The sequence below is a fragment of the Lingula anatina genome, chromosome 1, assembly GCF_051362555.1.
Source record: "Lingula anatina isolate TDL-2025a chromosome 1, LinAna3.0, whole genome shotgun sequence".
Lineage (NCBI taxonomy): Eukaryota > Metazoa > Brachiopoda > Lingulata > Lingulida > Lingulidae > Lingula > Lingula anatina.
In genome coordinates, this window is record NC_141767.1 from 68,423,083 (window position 1) to 68,448,546 (window position 25,464).

A 25,464-nucleotide genomic window follows, 5' to 3' on the forward strand; every position below is an offset into this window, starting at 1 on the left:
TAGTGTTCCGATAGTGAAATGTTTTCCCTTGTCTCTTTATACAGAACATTACAATAATGATGAACAGCTCAACCTCTAAAAGAAAATCCCCTTTTAGCAATTACAGGTACATCATCCAATTATACATGATTGAATATCTTAGTATAGATAACGTTGATTAATTTACCTTGTCCATCCGATTTCCAGAATTCAATTAACAATTTGCTTGCCTATTTTTTTCTTTCAATTGATATTTTGTATAATCTGTTTGCCTATTTTTCTTTCAAACTCGTCTGTTTGACTTAGTTCTGTATCGAGGCTCAGACGTTTTGTTCCTGTGGTTGAAAACGGAAGTTTCAGAACTACAAAAGCGGAAACGAGGCTAAGCTTGTTTTACATTGAGCCAAAGCTTACACGGTTAACTTTTAAGAACAACCAACTACTGTTAGTCTACCTGATAAACCCCAGTCCAAAGTCCCCATATTGTGCGCGTGCTGTTAGGTTATACACTTTATTTTCTACCCAAAATCTCACAGTAAATGCAGGCTTCCTCGATTTCTGATGTGTTGGCTTCGTGTGTCTAATAGTTTCCATTTTTAACAAATGGTTGCCTAAAGTCTAGTTAAAGAAATATATTTTTCAATGTCATCATGGTATCCAGATTATCTTCTTTTAAAAAACTTTTTGTGCTTTTGGAAAGGTGGAATTAGGCTACATTCTGACAGTGAGGATGCATCTCTTTGTGCACTTTTGTTATTTACAGTAAATTCAGCCGGGCTGCTGTAAGCTTTTCTGACCTAGTAAAGGGTCTTACAAATATCGCATAACTTAACGCCGTATGTTAGGAGCTTTTTATTTCTAACAAAGCCACAAAGCCAGTAAAATCAATACTCCAACTTAGACTGGTTAAGGCCGTCCTTCACACATCGCGCAAGGAAGGTTCATGTAGTTTGGGTGTTAACGGACATTATGGGCGGTGAAAAGTTTACTGCACAGCGTTTGGTGTTCCTGCTTGTTAGCGTTATAGTATTTTCAGCGGTCCAAGCCGGTAAGTTTAATCTAAATGTAAGTTAAAATACTTCTAAATGTAAATGTGTCATGTGCAGTATGAATTATGAACATTAAGACAGTTTAAAAAGTTAATATTATACATGCTTTCTTGTGGCAAATCAGCTATATTATAAAAGCAATGCGTGTGCGCGCGAATAGTTCTTTTTTATGTAGAACACTAAAAATAGCTACAAATAGTATTGTACCTGTACAGTGTACCTATAGCGATGTTTTTTTCATGGGCTTTGCACATGGCCCCACACATTCTGTATATACTTTGGTTTTATTGGCATGGATTTTACCTCGAAGCATTCGTATAGAGGCACACACCTTAGGAAACACTTAGAAAAACAAATATAATAGAGACCGTTTCCTGTCCAATACCTTAAAACTCAAAAATAATGATTGTCAAGCATCGCTTTATAGTGCTGCAAATAATCATACTTATTACCTTTGATGACTGCAAAATTCTTTTTTCTTGGAAAACGGTGCTATCCAATACAGAATGATGACTTTGTCTTCGCATTATTAAATTTTAATTACAGAAGGCATGGTTCAAACGTCTGCATCTTAAATAACGAGTGTTTCTGTAACTTCTTTTGAGCAATATAATAATGGAAAATAATATGACCTCCATTATTTGTTAGATTTTCCCTTTTTCAATAACTTTGGGCTGTGTTTGCAGATACACTTAAGCAATACTCACGTTTTTTGTTGGTTTAAGTACTGGCACAAAGTCTGGCTTGACGTATATACATTGTTTACCTACCCATTGAATATGGGTTTTCTTTGCGTGTTATATAACGACACCTTTTGTTGTACCATGGCAGCATACTCTTACAAGGCCAATCCTAGGTCAGTTTTAAAGAATCATTTTTAAAAGAACGCTCCCATCACAAAGACTCGCAATAGAAACCGGCAGATACAGAAAAATACCTATTGCACAAAGAAATATCTGGATTGAAACGCTGCGGATGATGGATTCCGTTTTATACATGGGTGCCGCAGAAATGCCGTTCTCGAAGAAAGTTCATCAAATGAATTCTTCCAATAAGAAAACACAATGTAACCTTGCACAGTACATTGACCTAGCTGGAAGGCTTCAGCAGGGGCCCTTATCGTATCTGATTTCCATGTGACTAATCGGTTAAATAAAATGGCCTCTGGAATTTTTTTTTTTTTTACATTTTGTTTTCGGTTTACTAGGTTGTCATTTTCCACTTGCAAGCGGTGTCAAATAATTTTAACAATTTGCAAAAGATACATGTATATAAACTTACGTACAGCAAAACAACTTATCCTAAAACAAATACATACATTTAGTAGAACTTTAAATCAAGTATATATGCAGGGCGCATGAGACTTATGGCGCAATACTTGACATCTTGTGAGACAACCTGTACATGTGGAACCTGCGATGTTCTGCATGGGGTGGGGTTAACTCTTCTGCTATAAGGGTTAACCATTAAGTGCCTGTAATATAGTCCAGTAAACGAACGGTCTAAGTTGAAAAAATGTTAACAAAGGTTTCTCAACTGAATCCAGTCCAGTTACGGGCCAATATAACCCAGATAACTTCCCACCGGAATCCACAGATGGTAAAGTGCCAAAATCCAAAATGGCCGCCAATGCATAGAGAAGGGTATTTAATTGGGCATATCATGGAAACTGGGTTACTTAGAAACTTGTAAGAGGTATCATGTTCAAAGGCATGTCTACGTTAATTTCCATATAACATGACATTGTAAAATGAAAAGCAAAATAGAAACTTTGGAGAAAATATGCGCAAAAACCTACGCGGGAGTGAACCTTGACTTGTCAGTATACGACCTCTACACAAACCAGTCCGATATTCCAAAGTATCAGCGTATTGTCACAACACGTTTCAAATTATCATCACATCAGTTGGCTATACCAACCTGAAGGTGGAGCAGAAAGGAAGGGAATGAAAGGCTGTGTCAGTGCAGTGAGATACAAACGGAGAGTCAAGCGATTAGTGAGAGCTAACTTACGCCAGAAATCCGTTTGGGCCACCCTGGAGTTGTAAAGACAACATTAAGCCAATTATTTTTGAATATTTCAGTAAATGCGTCTGAATTTGTGTAAACTGGTATGAGGATAAGTGAAGGAATGAGGCACTTCTGCATTTAAATTTTAATTATTTTACCTTTTTGGTTTAAATTTGAAATCATATATTTATATATGTGTGTTCTGCTTGCACCATATTGTATACAGTAATGATAAAATCCTACAACCTACATGTATTGTACATGTATGCAATGTGATTCCAATATTGTTCAAGGTTTTATTTTCAGGGTCTTCTTCCGTCAGTTTTTAATGTCTTTCTCAATTCAGGTGCTTGTTTTATTACTCTTTTTATAACCTTTACCACGTATAATTAACCTCATGCTTATATTACAGATCGCCACGAGTGTGCTCGAGTTTGTCAGCGAAATGTCCACAAGACCTGCGAGTACAATTTTACCGTCGAGTGGTATCTTACGCTATCCAAGGTGAAAAAAGGAAAAAAACTAAATTTTAGGATTTGGAAATTTAATGAAGACTCAAAGTTAAGATATTTTTAAACATAAAGGGAATATGTTATGTGATCCGTTGTCAGCTTGAAGGGTTAATGAATCAAAAAAACGTTGTTTTTTTTTTAAATTTTGTCAATTTCAATCAACTAGAACGTCGACACTGCTGCACATGGGAAGCTGGTAGGCACCCCACTATATTCTTAATTTACGTTTGCGACAGTATGGCAAAAAAAAAACATTTGAGGAAGTTCTAGAAATTATTTTGCCAGCTTACCAGCTGAGCGAATCATTCGAGCATAATTCGAGAGAGTTCCCTATGAAATAACTGTACCACTTAAATTATAAAAAAATAGTTTTTAAAAAGAAAAACAGGAAAGATAAAGACAATAAGCATGAGCACCCCCTCTAGATATATTACTTACCATATATTACTTACCGTTACTTACATAAAACCCTTCTAAAATGCAAAACCCGCACGGAACGATACATTCTAGGCTTGCTATGAGTGTCCATTCAACCTGACAGACTGCCACCGCCCCCACTGTATAGCTGCTGATGGACATATGCGAGCAGTTGTTGCAGTCAATAGACAGATACCAGGGCCGATGATAGAGGTGAGCGTACGCACACTCGCACACACACACACAAACACATGAGGCCTCTGTATCCCTGAAGATCTCTCGAAAGAAGTCATTCAATTTTGTGTGTGTTTAATTCAGCTCGATTTTGCGAGCCTGTCATGCGGTGACAGTTGACATTAGTCTTGGAAGCTTTTGCGTGGTTTGTGACACATTGTCCACCCCTCATAAAGCTGGAAACCTAGCGTGCATACACCCGAATTCCCACCGAAAATATTTTGGCCTTAGCCAATAATTTATTTGTTTATATGAATTACGAATTAATATTTATCAATACATTGGCTGAGGTGCCTTTATTGTAAATTAATCAAAAGATATGTGATTGTCATCCAGGTTTGTGAGGGTGATACCTTGGTGGTGAATGTAAAGAATGAACTTGAGGACGGTGAAAGTACAGTGATACATTGGCACGGCATCCACCAGATGGGGACACCGTACATGGACGGAGTCAGTATGATAACACAGTGTCCCATTCCACAGTTCACAACATTCAGGTACGCTACGGGAATGTTAGACACATTAAAATGTAATGTTGATAGCAGTTTGTCGTCAGATCTTTTTAAGAAGTATAATATATTTATATTCTTTACGTTATTTTTAATTACAATCTATTGCAACAGTAAGTTAAACAGCCGCAATGAATTAACCATGGCCTTTAGGACTAAGGTATGTAGGGCTCTCTGAAATGTCTTGTAGCAAGAATGAATTCCTGCTTGCAGTTACATGATTGTTTGTTACGTCTGGTGTGTTATAATTTGCAAGTACTTGCGCTATTGAGCAATTGTATATTTTAGTTTTTCACACGCCTGTGTTTTACACTGTCAAAGCGCACAGGGTTACTACTAAACATGGAATATTATTTTTTTGAGAGTAAATTTTCTACAAAATATCTATTTTCTCTCTTACTTTTTTAAATCCAAAACTGAGGTGTCACTCCATGTGTAGCCAGGTGTGTTACCTTATTACCACACAACTCTCGAAACAATTGATGCTTGCAGTTGCATTATCTGTGGTCAGAAATGAGGGGTGGTCTTTTCGGCAATTTCTTCCCTTGTATAAAACGCATGAGTTTGGTCAATCTTTGGAGTGTATTTAGAGAAGCAACAAAGGGATCGCTCTGAAACTTGACAGGTACCTTAGAGAAGATATGGTTCCACAGCTAAGCAACGCAGCTTACTATGGGATTCTTGCTCTCAGAGAAAATGGCCAGAAACGGACAGCCATTGCCAGACAATTCAACATTTTTCAGGAACCGTTAGTAAAGTCCTACAAAGAAATGCTATCGACGTCTGCAATGGGCTGGGGACCACGTCCGTTTGCAGCCAAAACACTGGAATTACGTCGTTTTTAGTGATGAGGCTAGATATGGATTTTTTGGGGTTGACCTTCGAATCCGTGTCCGCTGACGTGTATGAGAGGCATAAAATGATGATTGTGTATTGCCTAGGGTGCAAGCAGGGGGTGGTAACGTCTCTATTTGGGGAGCATTTAGTGGCGGTGCCCAGAACCAGTTGGTTTTTCCAGGAGGCAACCTCAACCAGGATTCCTACAGAGACATTCTACAGCAAACAATGCTTCGATTTGTAAGAGTCATATTCAGGAATAACTTTGTGTATCAAGACGACTGCACAACCCCACATCGAGCTCGCAGAATCACTGTTTTCCTTCAAAACCAATAGGTTCAGCAACTCCCCTGGCCTGCAAACTCCCCAGAAATGAACCCAATTGAAACCTGTAACTCTCAGAATTAATAGCTATGGTCATTGGCCGGTAAACAGTGATCAACTGCGCCAGGCAAATATCACTGAGTGGAATGATATCCCCACTCAATGACGTACTTTTTTGATGAATCAAGCCAAAAAATATTTAATCAGCACTCAAAAATAACAATGATAAAAAATATTTCATATTAAGTAGTAATTCTGTATATTTGCAGGGTTATCTAACAGGTCGTCATAAAATTTAGTATGTAACCATTTATAACACTGAAAGCATGTGTCGAGTAAAGTTTCATAATTTTTGCAAATTATTTGTGGTCACTGCAGATAATTTTTTAAAAATCTTTTTACAAGTATTAATATATTAAACATGACATATTTAAGGCATGGGATTGCTGATGAATATCAGAACGCTTTATATGTACCGTGTTGTGTATACAGATATATATTGATATAAAAAGTATACACCCTATGTCCTCATTAGATAAAAATGACGGCAAACTTTTTTTCATTATCTTTTTGCTTGGTAATTTTTTCTTGGGGGGGGGGGGGGGGGCGGGGGTGAGAGAGAGATAATTAGAGGGACAGCCTGGATACTTAAGTAGAACTGTTCCAATACAGGTACACGTTTAAAGCCAGCCCAGCTGGGACCCATTTCTATCATTCGCACGTTGGTGCTCAGATCGCGGACGGCCTGTATGGTGCGTTAATCGTTCGCAAACCACCGGAAGATGAACCACATAGGACCCTGTACGACGAGGATCTTCCCAGTCACGTGGTCCAGCTGGCAGACTGGTTTCCGGAGCCATCAAATGCACGTTTCATCCAGTTTGTGCATAAAGAGTGAGCTTTTTTAAATTTTAATTAATTTATTTATTTTGGATGTCAGACATATAAACAGAGAAGTCAGCGTTATATGTTTTCATCGTCTTCCTTTTTTGAGACCATCAGCTTTTGAATATATTTAATTGCTGATGCTATGAAATAATGATTTTCTATTAATTGACCATTTACAATATCGTTCTAAAACGTCTGAACGTTCTCTGAAACCACAAGAATAAATTGTTTTTATTGCACCAGTGCACCGTATCTACCGTATCGATGTGCACAAAGTTTGTCAGACAGTGATTTTTGTTTCTCTACAGGCCTGACTTCTTTCTACCAGTTTCCTTACTGTTAAACGGGAGATCTGATAACTACGAAGTAAAACTTAGTTCCAACCCTAACATCACGGCAAAACCCCCTCTAGAAGTCTTTCACGTGACCCAGGGTAATCGATACCGCTTTCGCTTTACCAATGCTGGTCATATGAAATGCCAGTTTAAAGTATCGGTTGACGCCCACAATTTGACTGTCATTGCTGCCGATGGCGTTGATGTGAAGCCCTTGGAGGTCGATGCATTTGGAATAAAACCAGGTATTAATGTATTTCTCATTACCGTGATATACATGTAAGGTTCTTGCAACAGAGCTTGTGTAAACTAAGGTACGGGTAATTTACTTACAAAGCTGTCATCTCTCGCAGTACCTCTGATCAAGCATTTCAGGGCTTGAACTTAAGGTGACCTCATTGAAAGTATTATTTATTATTCCTTTGGTTTCAAATCACTTGATTTCAGGTGAAAGATTTGACGTCGTTTTGCATGTCAATCAGTCAGTTGGTAATTATTGGTTGAAAGCGGCAGGCTTAGTGGACTGTGGTTTCTTAGGGCATGTTGCCCTAGGAGTAATTAGATACGATGGCGCAGCTGACGAATACCCCACAGAAGACAGCAAGGCAAACAGACTCGGGAAGGTAATTCCTTCTTCAACATTACGTTTACTCTCTCTGTCTCTCTCTCAATTCTGTAATATGGGATCTTGAAGGTACTGCGATGATACAGTACTGAGAATAAATTCAGGCCCCTAGTGACCCCTAACCTGGAGTCCAACAATGGTGCCTAAAATAACTTCTAACGTGTATCAAGTTAACTCTGATGGAGTCACGCCATCCACAAGAGAGTCACAATTGACTGGACGCTTGATGTAACCGATTTTTAAATGAAAACTCAATCACTTTCGCGTCCCTTGGTACAGACCATAATACAATACTATTTTCTATGGCGTGCACGTGCAGAAAATGCCCATTAGGTGGTCTGTCAACAGTTGGTCAATGGAGCAATGTTAAAAAATTGCAAAGAAACCATGTCGACTAGTCTGCTCCACCAACGAACTTAAACGAGGCTTAACGTCCGGCGCACTAGAGGAATTCAGGGAAAAGGGGTAAGTCTGACCCTGGTTCTAGGGAAATTTGACCCTGATGTAAGTGTTCACTTTAAATGTAAAGAGAGGCAAGGGGTGACTGTCTCTGACAAGAGTCTTAAGACTGGCCCTGGGTAAAGTTTACCCTGATATAAGAGTCAAATTATCTCCATGAGAGTCCTACAGAGTCTTAAGACTCCAATTTTATTCTCAGTGATTCGCAAACCAAGTTTTCACTTTTTTTAGCTGTGCGCTAACGCCTGGGACTGAGAAATCATGTCTGTTCCCTCATTTATGTTTTCTTTTCAGAGCTTTTCTCTCTGCTTCTACGGCACTTACCCTTGTCACACACCCCACATTTGTCCAGAACCATAGTCCCTGATTGACCGTTAAGTTTTCTCAAAATCTACCAAGATAATGATATATTTATATTTGGTGTTGTATATGTTTCTCATATAGGTTAATCTTTTTTGAATTGTGTTTCTGCCTTTGCAGACCCTTGCTTGTTGTTCTGCAAAATGTCTTTAGCCTACGAAAAAAACTATATTAGTGGAATGTTGCCATTTTGGTGTTGGTCGGCTCACCTGTATTCCGTAAATTGTACAATTATGGACAATATTCTGCCCATTTTCCACGATTTCTTTCTTTTCTGTAAAACATTAACCGTTTTTGTCATTCCTGTTTGCGCCTATGACAAACAGACAAACAAACACAAACGAATGTTACAATATAACCCATTCTTGGCGGAGATATGACAAAAGCAACCACAAGCAAAGAAGTAGATATTGTCGCAAAGGTAATTTTAAACTACACATTATTTCAGTATTTGAATCCCACCTTAAGTGAGCCATGGAACCCGATTGCAACCCACGGACCGGACTTTGACATTCTCATGGACGAGTTGGAAAATTTCAAGAACGAAAATTTTACCGATGAAAATGTGGATGCCAAGTACTATCTTGGTAAGTCAAGTTGTTGCCTGATCCAACGTGGTCTTACTGGCACATTTCTTGTTGAGATGTGTTTTAGTCGGGATGATTGGTGCTATATATTGTCCAAATTGCTCAGCATGTGGAAAAAGGATTACATGAAACTTGGCACATGAAACTTTTTCAACCTTCTGAGCAATTTTTGCACCAATCATCTAGAGTATTTGTGTTATATCTTCTTTTTTATTGCATTATAAATACTATTTCAAAAAAAAAGGAAATTTATATGCAATTCTATTTCATTTGCTCAATTAAACCACCTTTTGTCTATGTTAGTCATTGGCAAAGTAAGACCGAGCTGCCATGCTGATTTAAATAATCCCCCTACAGGAGGTCTGTTTTACGTCAAGCTTTAAGCCTATAAACCCTAAAGTTTAGACTGCTAAAATCGGCTGTGTAAAAAAAGACTTTGTAGCATTGGTCTGATAAGGTGGCGCTTCTTGTGCCTTGGTCAAGGTTGTGCTGCACTCTACCGTACGGAAGTCCTTACGGGTATCGTATTTGAAATCGATTATACATTTTACGCACAATTTTGAGCTAATAAAGCTACCTTTTTGTCCATGGAATTAACCTATAGCAGCGTACAAAAACGTAGGAATGAACAACACACAATGGAGCAGCTGTGCTGAAAAAACTGAAAAAAACTTCAGGTGACAAAAGGGTGGGGATACGTTTTTCGCAGGCTAATCATGCGTTAGGTAAACGTTAAAAGTACTTTACGCAAAAGGTATAATAAAAATATTTGTGAAGATGTTTAAAACTTATTATATTCACTTGTATGAATTTGAAGTCGTGTATCTCTATATTCTGACCATATGGGTACTAAAAACGCTGCATCAACAGCGTTTTAATATTCTTGAAACCCGCAAGGACGGTGTGCGGCAACTGCACTTAGAGTGAAAGAGCATCGTATGATCAGTTTTCAAGCGACAAAACCGATTTTTCCCTTTGTGACTTCAAGGCTTTGTTGGAGAAATGACACAGCACACAGTTCCTTTGCATCCCATAGTCCAAAGAAAATTACCATGTAAAAACCGCGATGACCTCAACGATTTCATCGTAAGGCGCAAATGGAACCTTGACTTTATTTTATTTTTTAGGTATGGACTTTCTGCTTAATAACAATCCGAAGTTCAACCCTCCTATTTACTACCCTGCCGAGGAGCTACGTCCACCTAAAACACATTTAACTCCAGCTTTCGACAACGTATCTTTTTTTTTCAGAACCATTTTTTATTTTTTATTCATATCTTCCCAGAGACCCAGAAAACCGTATATATACTATAATTATTAGTTTTTAACGGTACGGGTGTGGTTTGTTCGGTTGATGTAAAAAGAAGAAAACAAGTGATAATAATAAATCATTTTCTATTAATAACTGCTATAACCTGAATTAATTTCTAATATGTGAGTTTTCCCAACTTCTTATGTAAGTTTATTGGTACAATAATTAATCACTTCACAAACACGAAAATTATATAAAAACTGGTTATCTTCCTTAACGACCATAAAGATAACGTTTGCGTTCCCTCCTGTGCCCCTCATGACACAACCAGATGACATTGATTCCGCATGGTTTTGTAATCACTCCACAGTTAATACCACCAACTGCGGTGACGATCTCTGTAAATGCACACATATGGTGGAATTCAAGCTTAATCAGGTAAAACGCCATTTGTAACTCTTTTATAATACAAATTCGTTCTTAATCTACTTTCAACAATCTCCGCCGTGAACCTCGTTAGTTTCTTTCTTTCATTGGTTTAACTTTTCTTATATTTCATTCATTAATTCATTTCATAATTATTAATATTTATTTTTATTTATTTCGATAAGTGACGGAACAGAAATGGGTTATTATTTCCCCAATGTTTAAGGTTGTGGAAATGGTCCTCATCAACGAGGGTAAACCAATCCCAGTTGAGCATGCGCTTCATCTGCATGGTGCATATTTTCGTGTGCTGGGCGTTGGAAAGGTTTGTGTTAATTTAGCTATTTGTCTTGGAAAAAAATTATCAGCATCGGTGTCCTTGGGCTGAATGCCACTGCATAATACGTTTAGCGACTCATTATTGATGTGTGAATACAAAATTTGTCAGAAATATGTAAAATCATATGGGGGCTTTAAAAAAATGACAAGTTGCCAATATACTGGCGAAAAACTGACAACAAATATGCATTTGAATTTCAAATTTTAGCTCGAGAGTTCTACTTCGGTTGAAGAAATAAAGACACTGCACGAGGAGGGTAATCTAAGATATAAACTTATAAGTCCTAGCTACCGTGACACAGTGATCGTGCCTGACAATGGATATGCTATCATACGATTTAGAACCGACAATCCAGGTAAGGGTTGAATATTGACATTCGAAATAAGAATAAACATACACTGTATTCTTTTTCTTGAATAATAAACATGGTTGAATTATTGATTGAAAAACATAGATGCATACATTCCTACAAAAAATGTATGCCTTCAAAAATGTTACTGTTAACGTAAATGATTCTTTGATTCTCAGTCAACGCACTCATCGCTAACGTTTATTTTTTAAATTCATTATTATAAAAAGGTTGATACCGCTTTCCGGTCATTCAAATATGCACTCAAAACAGCACAGAAGAATAATCGAATATCAAGTTTGGATTGGGCTTGGTTTTTGAAAGTTAAAGTAAGTACTTTTATTTACGTGTCTAATAATATTCTATTTCCATACAGGTGTCTGGCTCTTCCACTGCCATTTTAATGTTCATCTAAACCTGGGTCAAGCCATGTTGCTGAAATTTGGTGATTTTGCAGAGTATCCATCGATTCCAGCAAACCTTCCTCGGTGTGGTAGTTGGGGCGGACATGTCTACAAAGATGCAACTCACAGGGACCAATGTCCTCAACAACCTGTGCAGGAGTGTAAAGAACCAACCGCGACCGGAAGTCGTAGCCTGCCGCCATTTTCTTTGTTTCAGCTGGTCATTTTCGTCCTACAGGTCTCTTGGATAAAAACTGGGCTTTTGTAGAAAGCATTTGCCTTTGATAGACTGGCGGCGACACGCTGTAGTTCACTTGTATTTCTTTCTTGTAAGATTCTAGTAGTGAAATTTCATTAAATGTCATATTATGAACTGACATGCTTATATACTAAAATTGTTATAAACAATTTAAATATGATATACACAGTACAAAGTAGTCCATGATTGTGGACCTTGATAATTGTATCGGATGGTCAAATAATAACGTTCTCCACTGTTGCGTTTCACATCTTAAAACTAAACACTTTAGTCTTTAAGGATCTGTATTTTCATACACATGACCATGCCTCTGACCCGTAAAAATGATGACTCAGTCATTTTCATCTGGAATACGGTAATCATCTCTATCATCATCAAAGACGCTGCACTAGAAATTAAGTATTTGGTAAGTAAGATAAAAATGTACACAAAGCACTTACATGTACCTATTAACAACAGCGCGCTTCCATACAATGGTATTTGGTGAATGTCGTGTATAATCAATGAATTATTTGGTTTTGATGAATTTGACGTGCGGTGCGTTTTTGTTAATCAACCCGAATTTTTTTGTATTTTGAACACAATTCGCATACTATATTTTCAGCTTAGTACACTGGTTTCATCATAATATGATTTCACATATTTTATACAATTGCTATCCTCATTTTCAAACATATCTTGTACTTAAGGATAAGAAGCGGAAAACAATGGCTAAAGTGCGTAGTGTTATGTGCCCAACTAACCGCCAACATCTTCTTAGTGCAGACGTATAATACTCTGGATCAAAAGATCATGATCATACGGTACAAAATGTAAAATTTCTACCTGAAATACCCAGTAAATCTTGTAAATTGTTCGTATACCACTGACTTTAAAAGCTACTATTTAAAACAAGCTGAAGCCTGTGTCACATGTACCGGGTAAAGTGTCCTTACACCGACATATAGGCCTCGTTGTCATTTGTAAATACTAGATACAACTGTCAGAGTGACTCATCCATTATTTTTGTTCAATTTCATATTAAACTTGACCATTGACAATTAATTCTTAAATAACTAATATTTTACCCGCAAATGTTTCTGTTTCTTCTTCATTGTAACATGGTCAAGAATGCTTGGATTCATACGTAGAATTCATACCGCATGTACATGTAGTGGGCTCGCGCATATATGCACATTGTATAAATAGGAACAAGAATGAACTTTTATCAACTTCGTAAAGCTAGTACATGTATGCCTCTTTTGAATCACACTGAATAATAAACATAGTTTAAGACATATATATTTAGATAGGATACTAGACAGATAGCTATATCATCAGATGTAATCTACACAGAGCCCATCTTCTCCAGGGCATTATTGAGATGATTGAGCTCAGCTTTGATGAACATGGTGAGGTCTGTGACTGCCCCCTTGGAGTCCAGACACTGTATACCTTGGGTGTACGGGTCATAGCGCAATTCACATCTTCTCCGAATCTTAGATGCATAACGCCTGAAATAAAATGTATTATTAAGCCAATTTGTTTTCCATATCATTTATGACAACTGACAACAGAGGTTCTGAAAATGGGATTAACAAGGTAAATTAATCAACTTCATTTACGTACAGTTATATTCAACGCCTACTTGACGGATATAAAACCGTATTGGAACCATGCTATCGGAACATAATTGCTAAAATATTATTCTTTCTGCCGAATCAACAAGGAGAAAAATATAAATTATACAGTTAATAAATTAATTTATGAACAGGTACCAACTGAGTCGAATTGGCGTGGTACGTTGAAACATTTACAACCGATTCCAGGAAAAAACTTAATTCTGTTATTTCGTCTACTAACCCTGTTTACACATAGTTGCGCCCTCGTTCACCAAGCTTTCAATTTTGTCTGGTATTACCTGACTTTTTCTTTCATGTCATCAAAAGACTCTGCCACGTAGTAAATGGGTTGGTATTCCACGTCCTGGTACTCCTGAACGGCCGCCGTCTGGGGGTCGAAGGCCCTTTGCTCTGGCTTGTCCGACAGAGCGTGCATGAGTTCTCCAAAGGAGGAGAGAAGACCAGCACCATAGGCCTTGATTTGACCGTCCTCTCTACACAGACCAAACTCAACAGTAAACCAGTACAACTGGAATGAAGATGAAACATTTCTGATTCACAAAACGTAATAATTGACGTTAGGATACACCCTTCCATGGGATTCATCTGTTTACATATCAGCTTTGTACTTAACAAGCTGCTATTCTGTCGTCGTTTTACAAAAATAATTTTTCTAAGCCACGCGCGTTACTGTTTTTACAACCTTAATTCTAATTGGTTTCTGGTATGCCTACCGTTGCAAATTTTTCAATATCCTCATCGGATGTGCCAAGTGAGGCTAAGCCAATCTCCTGCGAGAACTGTGCGAACGAGGGGTTGGCCAGAAGTGGAACATGCCCCAGAAGCTCATGAATACAGTCTCTGAAATGTGACAGGAAAAATCCTACGCTTTAGCTTTTACCGTGTGACCGGTAAATTCATCGATTCATATCTTTTATGTTTGAAGCGTGTATGTTTTGTGTAGTGTTGAAGCTTGAATGTTTTCTGTATTCTATCAGAGGAACACGCACACACTGCGGTACAATCATTAATTAGAATGATGAGACGTGTTTTCTATTTTATAACCAGTGCGATCGTACACATTTCAAAGCTGCCTGGAAGTCTTTTTAGTCAGGTTCTTTGTTTTTACTCTTTTCTATTCGTTTTTAATATGATAGGAATTCTATCTCGATTACTCACACCTACAGGTACTAATATTCTCATCTTAATTAATCAGTTATTTAATTTGACTCTGTCGTTAATTACACGTATCTATCCAACTATTCAAGAGTTGACAGGTATATCAATAATAAGTTATTCAAATAAGTGACTGCTTACGGCTCTGGAGAATGCATGGGGGCAGAGCCGTGCCGGATGTACTGTGTACACTGGAACACTCGGAAAGCCAGGCTGGCCAGGAAGTCACGGGCGGACAACAGGCCGGCCACGGGACGCAATTGAAATCCAGATTTTCCTAAAAAATGTATTTATTATAATTTTTTTTAAATGAAGATACCGGCTATGTCTTAGACACCAAATTAACGCAATAGCTATTTTTCGAAAATTTGTTAAATTGAAAAGTGATATATCTTGCTTTAAGTGATATAGTGATATATCCCATCACGTACAGGTTTACATAAATTGTATATTTTAAAAATTAGATCAGTGCTACATTTGCATGAGGTGAATATGGTCGGTCAGATTTAGAAAACGTGCCGATGTATAACTTGCAATGGAAAGATAAAAACTCAAGATTCATGAGTAGGCCTACTTGTTTGTCCTTTCGGAACAAATATTTCCGTAAACAATTCAGTTTCTTGTTCATTAGAGTATAATTATTTATTATAAAAAGCAAATGTTATTCATTTGAGCTTACTTTTTAAGAATTGCGACACATCCTCCAATTGCGGAATGCTGTTTGAGCTAAACCCTCCTTCTTTCTCCAAATTACGAAACACCTCTATGTGTTCCTTGCACGCATGCGTATTAAACAGGCTCACTAGCTTCCGGTAAACTGTGCCCCTGTGAATAGACAACCCGTGTTAAATAAACGTTTTATGTTTTCATCGTCAATCTTAACAATGAACGTGTGCCATTTAACGTGTTCATGCACACAATGATAATGACAATACTTTCCGAACTGATTCTTTTGTGTAATGTAGTGGTAATATGCCTTGTACTGTATACCAGTGTTCTGTCACCATAGCTTCAAAGAGTTTTAAATATTTAGCAGATATGATTTGCAGTTGCAAATTCCATAATTACCCTTTTCCATTGATCTCTCTTATTTTTTAAACCTGCCAAAATACGTCTTTTAATGCAAATGCCTAGTTATACAATATATGTAGGCCTACAACAAAACTTCCCACATGATAACTAACCAAAAACGTACCATGTTTGAATTTCCGTTTCCGTGTACTTAATGCGTGGGATTGGATCTCCACTGAAAGCAGATATATAAACAATTTATAGGATGTTCACAAAAATAAAATCAATATAAGGAATGAATGAACGTTTTACATATACTACCGGTGTCTTTTGTAGTTTTCTGCATTAACACACTTGCCATCTATTGTCTGTTATCTATTGTATTTGGGTCTCGGTATTTCGTATTAATATGTAAACATAAATAGACGAAGGGTCCTTTCAGCTGACACGTACGTGGGTTTTCATAGAAGTGCATTTGATAATTATACCTACTGTCGATATTCGAAAGCGATGTTTGCGATTTCCTCTCTCCTTTTTCTGTACTCTTTATCTGTGTAACCCTAGACAAAAATAACGTGACAACTATTAATCATGTTGTGAAAGTGACAAAGTGGTTAAATATCTTTTTACTAGAATTGCACCATATAAAAGAAAAAAGGCGTCTCGAGCTGTCTTGACAAATAAATAAAGAAGTTTGGGAGCATTTTTGGCGCCAAGGAATCGTCATTATTCATACATTTCACTTTCGATTTCCATTTACTTATTTTTGGGCTTATTCATCAAGAAAGCGGTGTGACTCACAGGATGATCTGAGTCAAGCTCTGGTTCAAACTTCGTAATGAGATGGTTGCAGTAGTCAAGGTCTGATATGTGCATCGGGACCCATGCTACGCTTTCTGCAAAATAACATACAGCACGTACTTTTAATCGTTTACGATACATAATAATGTACATTACAAATGACGACATTCCCAAAGAGGTAATTATAAAAACCGTAAAAAAGATATGTTTGACATTAGGGAGCGCAAACACGCAAATCCCAGCGTCAGATATATTGGTAACTATTAACAAACGAGTGCCAATGTTGAAGAATTAATCTTTACTATATAAGACCGTCTTTTAGCGAATTAAACGTGAAGGTATAGGTTATACAAGGTAATGATAAATAATATAATGCTATTCTCTTAAATCTTTCTTTAAAAACTACAGTACCTCAGAAGGTAATTTTACATCATATTTTATTTTACCTTTCTTAGTGTCCCCGGAGACAGTGGCTTCACAGATAGCAGAGTTCTGCCTTAATGCCTTCATTAGAGATGTTATGGCTTCTCTCGTAGAATCGCATTGCAAAAATATTTCAAACTGGGCTTCTATCTTACGAGAATTCCGAGATTCTATGTGCCGGATATTGACTTTGAAATTCTAAAAACGAAACGTAAAATTTAGAATCTACCAAGACAATTGGTTCCTGTTTCTTAGTTTGCCGTACTGAAAAGAATAATCACTATAGTTTTGTAGATTTTTTGCTGGAAAGTATATTTCATTGCTATGAAGTTATCCATTTTTGTCGCCCTTCTCAAGTGACCCAAAGCAGGTTTCGTTATAATTATAAAAAATGGTGGCACTTAAACTTTAGTCTGACAAAAATCAGTTATAAGACGATCAATGACTCTTGGGTAGTTGAAGCAGAATCCGTACTAAATTCCATCATTTTACAGCCATAATGTCAAAAATATTTTACAATTAAGAAGGAAGTAAGGAAGGAAACGGAGCGATAGCAGAAACTGAAAATCAATCACATTAAGCTAGCGTTTCCCGCCGAACAAGTGAAATTCATTTCGAAAATCCCATCAAGTTAAATAGCTGACGAGAGCAATGGAATATAGTATTTGCACAAGTATACAGCCATCCATCTTTCTTTGAAAATATGACCGGAGTAGACTTCAGCCACCTTGGCTTTATTCCAATCGACAGGCAGGTGCCCTACCATTTCACTTTCGCAAGGTGTGATGGCGATGTAAGAATTACTATTATTTAAAGTGTCAATTTTCCCGAAAAGGATTTTTGGATAATATATCGATTGAAATGAGTATGAGAAGAAAATATTCCAACCATGTAAACCATTCAATATTTCTCCAGCAGTTAAGCCGAAGAGACTTAAATTGTGGCTATACATGTAATACCTCAATCCAGCGGAACATGTAAAATGCCTCTAATAAACAAATGTTCCTTAGAATGAAAGGATTTCCATAAAACATATACATAAAAAACGTACCTCAAATGTCTTCAAAATTTTCGGTAGAGCAGTCATTTCTTCTTTTAAGGAAAGCATAACGGAGCTGCTCCTGGGAGCAAGGTCGTCATGAAGAATATTATGGGCGTCACCATTTGGTATGAAAACATCGTCTTCTGATATGGAGCCATTCAGGGTTAGTTTTTGCTCTTGTTTCTCAAACTCTGCGTTTGTGATGGTCTCAAATTTGGCATCATCAATCAGGCTCTTACGGCGCCAGGAGCCTCCGTGCTGAAGAACAAAGAGGGCTCTATGGTTTGAGATTGTACAAGTTAACAGTGGCTTGTAGTAGTTAACAAACATAAGGACATATACATGTAACAGTAATAAAACATATACATAATAATTATACGTACGACCGTGAATTACACACAATGGACAATAGAAGTGTCACCCCCTGAATCAGAGTAATCAAATAATAATCAAGTAGTAAATAATCAAAGTAGGCAGATCTTGAGTAGTTATAATACCTGGTGTTCATTATTTATTTATTTATTTATTTATTTATTTATTTATTTATTTTGTGAAATTTGATGTAAATAAAATGATACCAGGAGCATATCATTCCACAGTCATTTATCTCCCCAAAAGTATTGGTTCAGTAAGGGTGACACTTCTATTGTCCGTTGTGTGTATCTCAATGTTTATTGAGAACATTTTGTTTCTGAAAAGATATACCTGTATGTAGTATAAACTGCACAGCGACTTAATTTGCATTGTTTGTTTTTTTATACCAACAAGCGTTTTGAAAATGTGATCATTATTTATTTATAACTACAGCTGCGGGTCCTAGTGAAAACTTTACTGAGATCGAGGTATTTCATTAATGGCATGTCACCGTCTGTGACATACTTAGGCACTAGTGTCATTTACGACTGTCAATATTGCGATTTTGATTAAAATACGAATCAGTGGGTGCTGGACCATAAGTGTCACATATGCATCGTTACATCATGTATGTATGTGTGAATGGTAGGCCTATGTCAAAAATGTTCAATTTATAAGCATTTTCCATTTGATTTGATAAGAAACAGAAAACCAAAAACATTTTGTTTTCAATAACAAATACAAAGCGTATTTTGAGAGCTATTTTACTGTAGAATCGGCAATGAGCATTAAATAGACAATGAGCTAAAATTACGTTCCTATTCATCAAAATTTTAAACAGTATCTTTTTAAACAGACAGACTTAAACGGAAACCACTCGAAATAGCCTAAAACTGCCTGACGTCATATGAGAAAATGCAAAAATCCGCATGAGGTGATGAGGCTGTAATTGTTTGGGCCAGGAATGTCTTTGAAAGCAATAAGATAGTGACACGCAAATCTTGGTGAATTTGGAAAGTTGTGGAATAGACTGAAATTCGATAGAAAAATAATCAGAAATATCCATGGAAAAATCAGTTTTTGTTCTTTGCTGCAACGCACTCGCTGACCTTCTCCAAAACCTGCCAAATCTCGCTCAATTTTACGGTAAGTCGCGAGACTTAGGGTGCATTCCCAGAGATTTACATCGATCCAAAGATTAAGATTTAGATCGACCTAACTCCCTGGGGGTTCACGCTAAATTGCAGTCAGCCGAGCGCGCACCATAGTTACTTACTCCCTTACAGCTTTTAGTAGGCGGGACAGACGCTTAAGCCGGCTAAGCTGACAGTAATCTAGTGAGACTCCCCACAGGGATAGATCGATCTAAAATCTATGGGAATGGGGTCTTAAGTCTGTCTCGGATGATTTCCACAGGCATAAAGCATGCGGTCCGAATCATTGATTTGGATTTACCTGTTTATCAATGGACGGACGTTACCACCACACCTTATGCTACCGCCAAAGAGCCAGCTATTAGAGCTGGACAAATATGTTGTTTATACACCGATTGTCCAACAAACCTTAGGGTAGAAAGTCGATAGACGTATAAGTGACGAATACTTTTAACAGGAAGAAAAACGCGTGCGTTTAATGTAGAACCCGCGGAGCACCGTTTCATAAGAATTATATCTGGTTTCAGTGCCTGCCAATCGCGATACCAATCAGTGATATAGAAATTAACGCTTGACGTGACAATCAATGTTTACATAATTTGATTGGATGATAAGCGCAATATCCATATTATAATTGTGCTTTTATTCACGTAATAAAATAGGAAATTGTCCATTTTGAATGTTTACAAAGCGACCGGGGTAAAGATTGGCGCGTAGGCAACTTCTTGCGTGATTTCTGTCGGTGAAATTTGTGTGGATCCAAAGTAGGCGGCCTTTTAATGAAAATGAACTGCGATATGATTAGGAGTTTAGAAAGGGACAAAAAGTGCGATATTTACCGAAATAAATGGCACAGCTTTCTACTTAGCCTTTTTTTCGTAATTGTGAAGTATTTAGTTTTTATTATCTTTTTTAAAGAAATAAATCGATGGCGGTGATTATTTTTAAAGAAATAAGCCAATGATGGTGATTACTTTTAATGATTTTGCTCTTAAAACCCAAATGCTTTTATTTCCTATGTTTATGCCACGGAGCACAGCCACACGTCACGTTGCACTAAGTGGGTGTACTTGAGTATTCTTGGCAGTGTCTCCGTGCGCTTCTGGGGAACTTCAAACATTCGCAGTGCTTTATTCAAACAATTTTTCAGAAATCTTCACAGTTAGAGTCAACAACGTGTAATCAAGCGCGGTTATGAAATCTATTTTCCTGGCTGGAGGTACCATTCAGCGCGTCCCTCCACAATGCCTCATTAGGCTTCTAAATTTGCGGGATTGCCATTTTATCCCGCATTGACTTCAGTCTATTGAAAAGGTTAGCAAGTCAAAAACGACCGACCCAAAGAGTCCTCCGGGGACGTTGCCACTGTGCCGGTAACGGAACTCACCATCGGTCTTTAGGCATGCCGAACAATTCAGCTAAATGCATTAAGAGCAGTCACCATAAGGTAGTCTGAATTGCGTGTAATGGACTGATGGTACACTTAATTCAACTCATTCTTTCGATGGAAACATCTTGTCGAACGTTCTATTGTTCGGTCTTAGACAAATATTAAAAACGGTTCCGATCTATTTTGGTTACGAATTAAGAATAAGAAGTCAATAAACACGCCTGAAAATAATTGGTCTTTACATAAGATAACAACGAACGCACTTATTTAGCGCTTCATCAATATTCTGTTGTTTTCCCTCCTTAAGTAAAGAGAGCTAAAAATCAGATTCAGTGCTATCATTTATATTTTTTAAAAATCATTTCAATATTTCCTATCACCTTAGAACTGTATCCATTTGATAAGTGTCTTGTAGAAGAAATCTGAGACAACTGCCTAGAGCAATGATCAATGAAGCTTAAATCTACTAATCTCGCGTAAAGAGCAGGTGACAAAACCAAATTTGGGCTAATGCGATAAGAAAGGCACGCTTTTTGTGACTTTGTGATACTTGAATAATATTTGTTATTCTCTTGGAGCTCTAACAGAAATCATATCAGCAAAAAATATGTGGTTGCCCCAGGTAGGCAATTGCCATGATTGACCAACTCACCATGCCTAGTGATGCCTATCCACATCAATGTGTGACGATTTTTTGTATTTACACTGTTACTGGAAAAAGGTGCCTGGGTCGAAAAGCTTTCCTACCACTCTTCTATAAGTTTTTCGATTCTCTTTCAGTTCATTTCAAGTATTTCGAATTACTTATTTCTTTGCAAAGGAAACTTCCAGTTATAGAGAAAAGGACAACTTCACACATCAAACCACTTAACGAACTGACATTTCTTGCGATGATTCGATTAAATAAGCCTACACGAATTCTAGTTTTAATTGTGAAAGTTACTTCCTGTTTTGAAATCAAAGAGGCATTTAGTTAATCCGCAGGTTAATGTTTCGTGGAAATTACCTACATTTAAGAGTATGTACTGTTGAAATTGACAATGCCCCTACCTCGATGCTGTAACTCTTCTGAAACGCCAGGCGCCTCTTTGCAGTTTCTGGGTCCACTGATATCGACATGGTGTTTCTTTTCTTTGGGAAAGCACGTGTGCAGAACTTGGTTCCAACTACTGGTCCTTGCTACCAACTTTCAAAGAAATCTACTTTCTCTCGAAAAAGAATAAAATGATTTTATTTTCTGGAGCAGAGATGTCAAAAGTCAACGTGATTTTGCAGTTCCCTGGTGCTCTGGCAGTAGACAGGTGGGAAATGCTTCATTGAGCCACGAGTATAGATTTTTATAGACGAGGTCTGTTTAACATCATTTATGAATATGCAATACAGCTAGTTATTCAATCGATGAAAAACTGAGCAAAGTTCACGTTCACATAAGCTGTTGTATAAACTGGTCAGGCATCCCAGCGATCAATTGTCTCCTTAAAATTGCTACTTGATTTCACCTGTTGTTATATGTCAGAGAACGATTGATTCGTGGAATAATTCGGTAGGAAACAGCGCGGGCGTATTATTGTGCTTCAGAGTAAGTCTAAATTGCTAATTCATGTCCCTTATTGCAACTATGCTCTTTAATTGTCCATCAATTGCCCATGCGATATTGCAATTTATAAAGTATTCAAATACGAAGAATGGTAATAAAAGAATGCTATCAGTTAACTACTTTTGACATTCCAATGGGGAAAGCATACAAAGTTCAACGTCAGACCATTTCAGTTGGCTTTGTTATTTCATAGACTTTTAGTAATACATAATCACAAATACAATCTAGGATTACACAATTGTAAAAAAAAAGTAAGTTTACATCTGAAATTGATGGAAAATAAGCAAAGAAGAGAGGCAGTTTGTCAAAAGTTTGACCTAAAACCGCAGTTATACAAATGTGTGTTACAATATAAGGTTGCATGGTGGCACTTTGCCAAATAAATATTGGCACTATGCACGAGTTACCCATTCATTTGATATTTACGAAGTGGCTAATTTTTCAGATATCCTGCAAAGCAAGATTGTCATCATAAATAAAAGTCAATTTTCTGAAATGACAGGTTTTTAAAAGTAAACACTTAAAGCAAGTCAAATGCAAGTTGCAAGTAAATGCAAAGGGTAAATGTAGACAGCAGGAGCACCAAATCATATGACAGAAGCTTGGTTAATAGTTTCTTTTTTCGTTAGAAGAGGCATTTTGGATTATATACATATTCCTGAGTTTTACAATTGTATATCATATTGTAAAGTTTCGCATGCAATAGACGCCTCTTTCTCTCTCTCTCTCTCTCTCTCTCTCTCTCTCACACACACACACACACACACACACACACACACACACACACACACACACATGCAATATGGAAGTTATATACAATTGTTCCATTTCATAAAACATGCATTTGTGAAAGTTTTGTTTAATTACATTTGCGAACAGGAAAAATGCCAGCCATCCATTACAGCAATGTCAACATGCCCTGTTCCATCAAACCGCTCGGATTATAAAGGGGACATAGATTTCGATCGGTTGAATGAATGCGTGACGATGAGCACAACCCAGTGACAGAAAGACAGAAAAGGGTGTGTTATCCCAACGTTGTTGATTAGCCGGAATATTCTGTGTTCCATTCTGTGACGTCAACAAACCCGGAAATTGAAATCAATATGTGAGTCTGGTTCCTGGGAAAACGGAATGCTCTGTTTCCAGGAGGGTTCAGCCTGTTGACAATCAAAAGCCACCATTTTCACTGTCTCAAATTACAAATATAGATTATACTTAGCAAAGTAAAAAATACTACTTTGGAGACAAACATGTTTGATGAGCAACAATGGAATCATCAATTCTCTACAAAAAAAAAATAATTATAATAAAATAATAATAATAAAATAAATAAATAATCATAATAATAATGACAAAAATTTTAATTTGTATGGAAGATACTGCGCGTTGCTTTAACTTAGATCAAAGTAAAACTCTCCTGCTCGCTACTAGAGGCCAGATTGGTAACAAATAAAAATACTCGTCGGACCTCTACAAGCATGTCTATTGGCCATTGGAACGCAATGATCTATTTCACTTGCAAGGGCTTGTGACGTGATCCGCCTTCGCTTATCTGTCGGGCAAAACAGTCACGTGGTAATGAGCACGCTCGACTGTCACCTTCATCGGTAAATGAACCTAATGAGACATATCTTTCCATAATCCAGGGTGCAACTGAAAATAACCTTGTCGCGCGACCTTATTTTGAGCGTTCGACATTTAAACGAAAACGTTGGGTTGTTATGCAAAAGTATGACTCAGAATTTCCATAAAATCATGCCTAGTTTTTTTTTTTTTTTTTTTTAGATACTAGCAGGTGTGCTTGGATTGAGGGTGATCTGTTAGCTCTTTGTATTTTATTTGTACTTGTATCGCGCGTATATATTCAAATACTTCATCAGTTTCGATCGCTTGTTCTTCACCATGGAAGACTGCATTGTAGTGTGGTATTCTAAGGTCGTTTTCTGTTATTTTTAGTTTCATGAAAAACAGCCGAGAAAACGCGAGATCAAGCAATTAATATTAGTGCAATTAACTACTGTCTTGTTTGCAGCAACTAGTTTTAACAAAGTTACTCCTTGTTTGCAGTAATACAAGGGGGACTTGGTACCCTCTACCAGGGCCGCAGTTATTATTGTGGACATTTTTTGCTCAGATGATGCTCGTTACGCAACCTGTCTAAGGCTCCGTTGTGTGCTGAAACTAGCCACGTGATTAAGGTCAAAAAGGTCAAAGCAATTACCTGTCTTGATTGCTGTCTAGCAGACTTAGGGACCTTTCCCACAGATATTTGGATCGATCTATCAATTTAGTGCGACTCCACAGGGAGTTAGGTCGATCCAGACGGACCTGCCAAGTGGCAGTGCCTGAGCAGTTATGCAAACAATTACCAGCCATGTAATCAGCCTTGAGATTCCATCATTCCAGGGTGACATCAGACCAAAATGCCTGTCTATTTATCTAGAGACATATCTGTGAATATTTGTAAAAAATCAATACGTCGCCCTGGTAGAGGGTAGGGACTCGGCAGAAACTTGTCGAGTGGCAGTGCGAACAAAAACCAACCCTCTAAACGTCACTTTATATATATATATATATATATATATATATATATATATATATATATATATATATATATATATATATATATATATGTTAGCCACGAGCATATATGTGAACGAATATGATGAAATATCTCTCTCTTCCTTTAACCTCCTTTTCACCTGTCTTACACTTGTGATAGAGAGGTGCTGTCCTTTATCCTAATCACTATTCTCT

General features: G+C 37.3%; 2 protein-coding genes across 5 annotated transcripts; one reads left to right on the forward strand and one right to left on the reverse strand.

Annotated features, from left to right (window-relative positions):
* The first annotated feature begins 773 nt into the window (after positions 1–773).
* On the forward strand, positions 774–13,673 carry LOC106158394 (multicopper oxidase 3). Of its 4 annotated transcripts, none has more exons than XM_087002730.1 (14): positions 776–1,027; positions 3,451–3,542; positions 3,717–3,746; positions 4,061–4,180; positions 4,538–4,698; positions 6,544–6,765; positions 7,068–7,339; positions 7,542–7,717; positions 8,987–9,125; positions 10,377–10,424; positions 10,709–10,815; positions 11,030–11,128; positions 11,351–11,498; positions 11,869–13,673. In XM_087002730.1, the coding sequence occupies exons 1-14, from the start codon at positions 949–951 to the stop codon at positions 12,162–12,164; spliced, it is 1,989 nt and encodes a 662-aa protein (XP_086858856.1). In that variant the 5' UTR covers positions 776–948; the 3' UTR covers positions 12,165–13,673. The 4 variants fall into 4 exon arrangements, with proteins under 4 accessions (XP_086858857.1, XP_086858856.1, XP_086858855.1 ...); XM_087002729.1 differs by lacking the exon at positions 10,377–10,424 and adding an exon at positions 10,253–10,359 and having other exon boundaries at positions 779–1,027; positions 10,666–10,815; XM_013534339.2 differs by lacking the exons at positions 3,717–3,746; positions 10,377–10,424 and adding an exon at positions 10,253–10,359 and having other exon boundaries at positions 781–1,027; positions 10,666–10,815.
* Positions 11,680–22,549, reverse strand: LOC106158393 (phenylalanine-4-hydroxylase). Its single transcript, XM_013534338.2, has 11 exons — positions 22,158–22,549; positions 18,219–18,467; positions 17,191–17,365; positions 16,745–16,839; positions 16,436–16,503; positions 16,128–16,178; positions 15,612–15,757; positions 15,074–15,209; positions 14,491–14,617; positions 14,056–14,285; positions 11,680–13,648 (listed from the first exon to the last, which is right to left on the reverse strand). The coding sequence occupies exons 1-11, from the start codon at positions 22,224–22,226 to the stop codon at positions 13,483–13,485; spliced, it is 1,512 nt and encodes a 503-aa protein (XP_013389792.1). The 5' UTR covers positions 22,227–22,549; the 3' UTR covers positions 11,680–13,482.
* Positions 22,550–25,464: the final 2,915 nt, after the last annotated feature.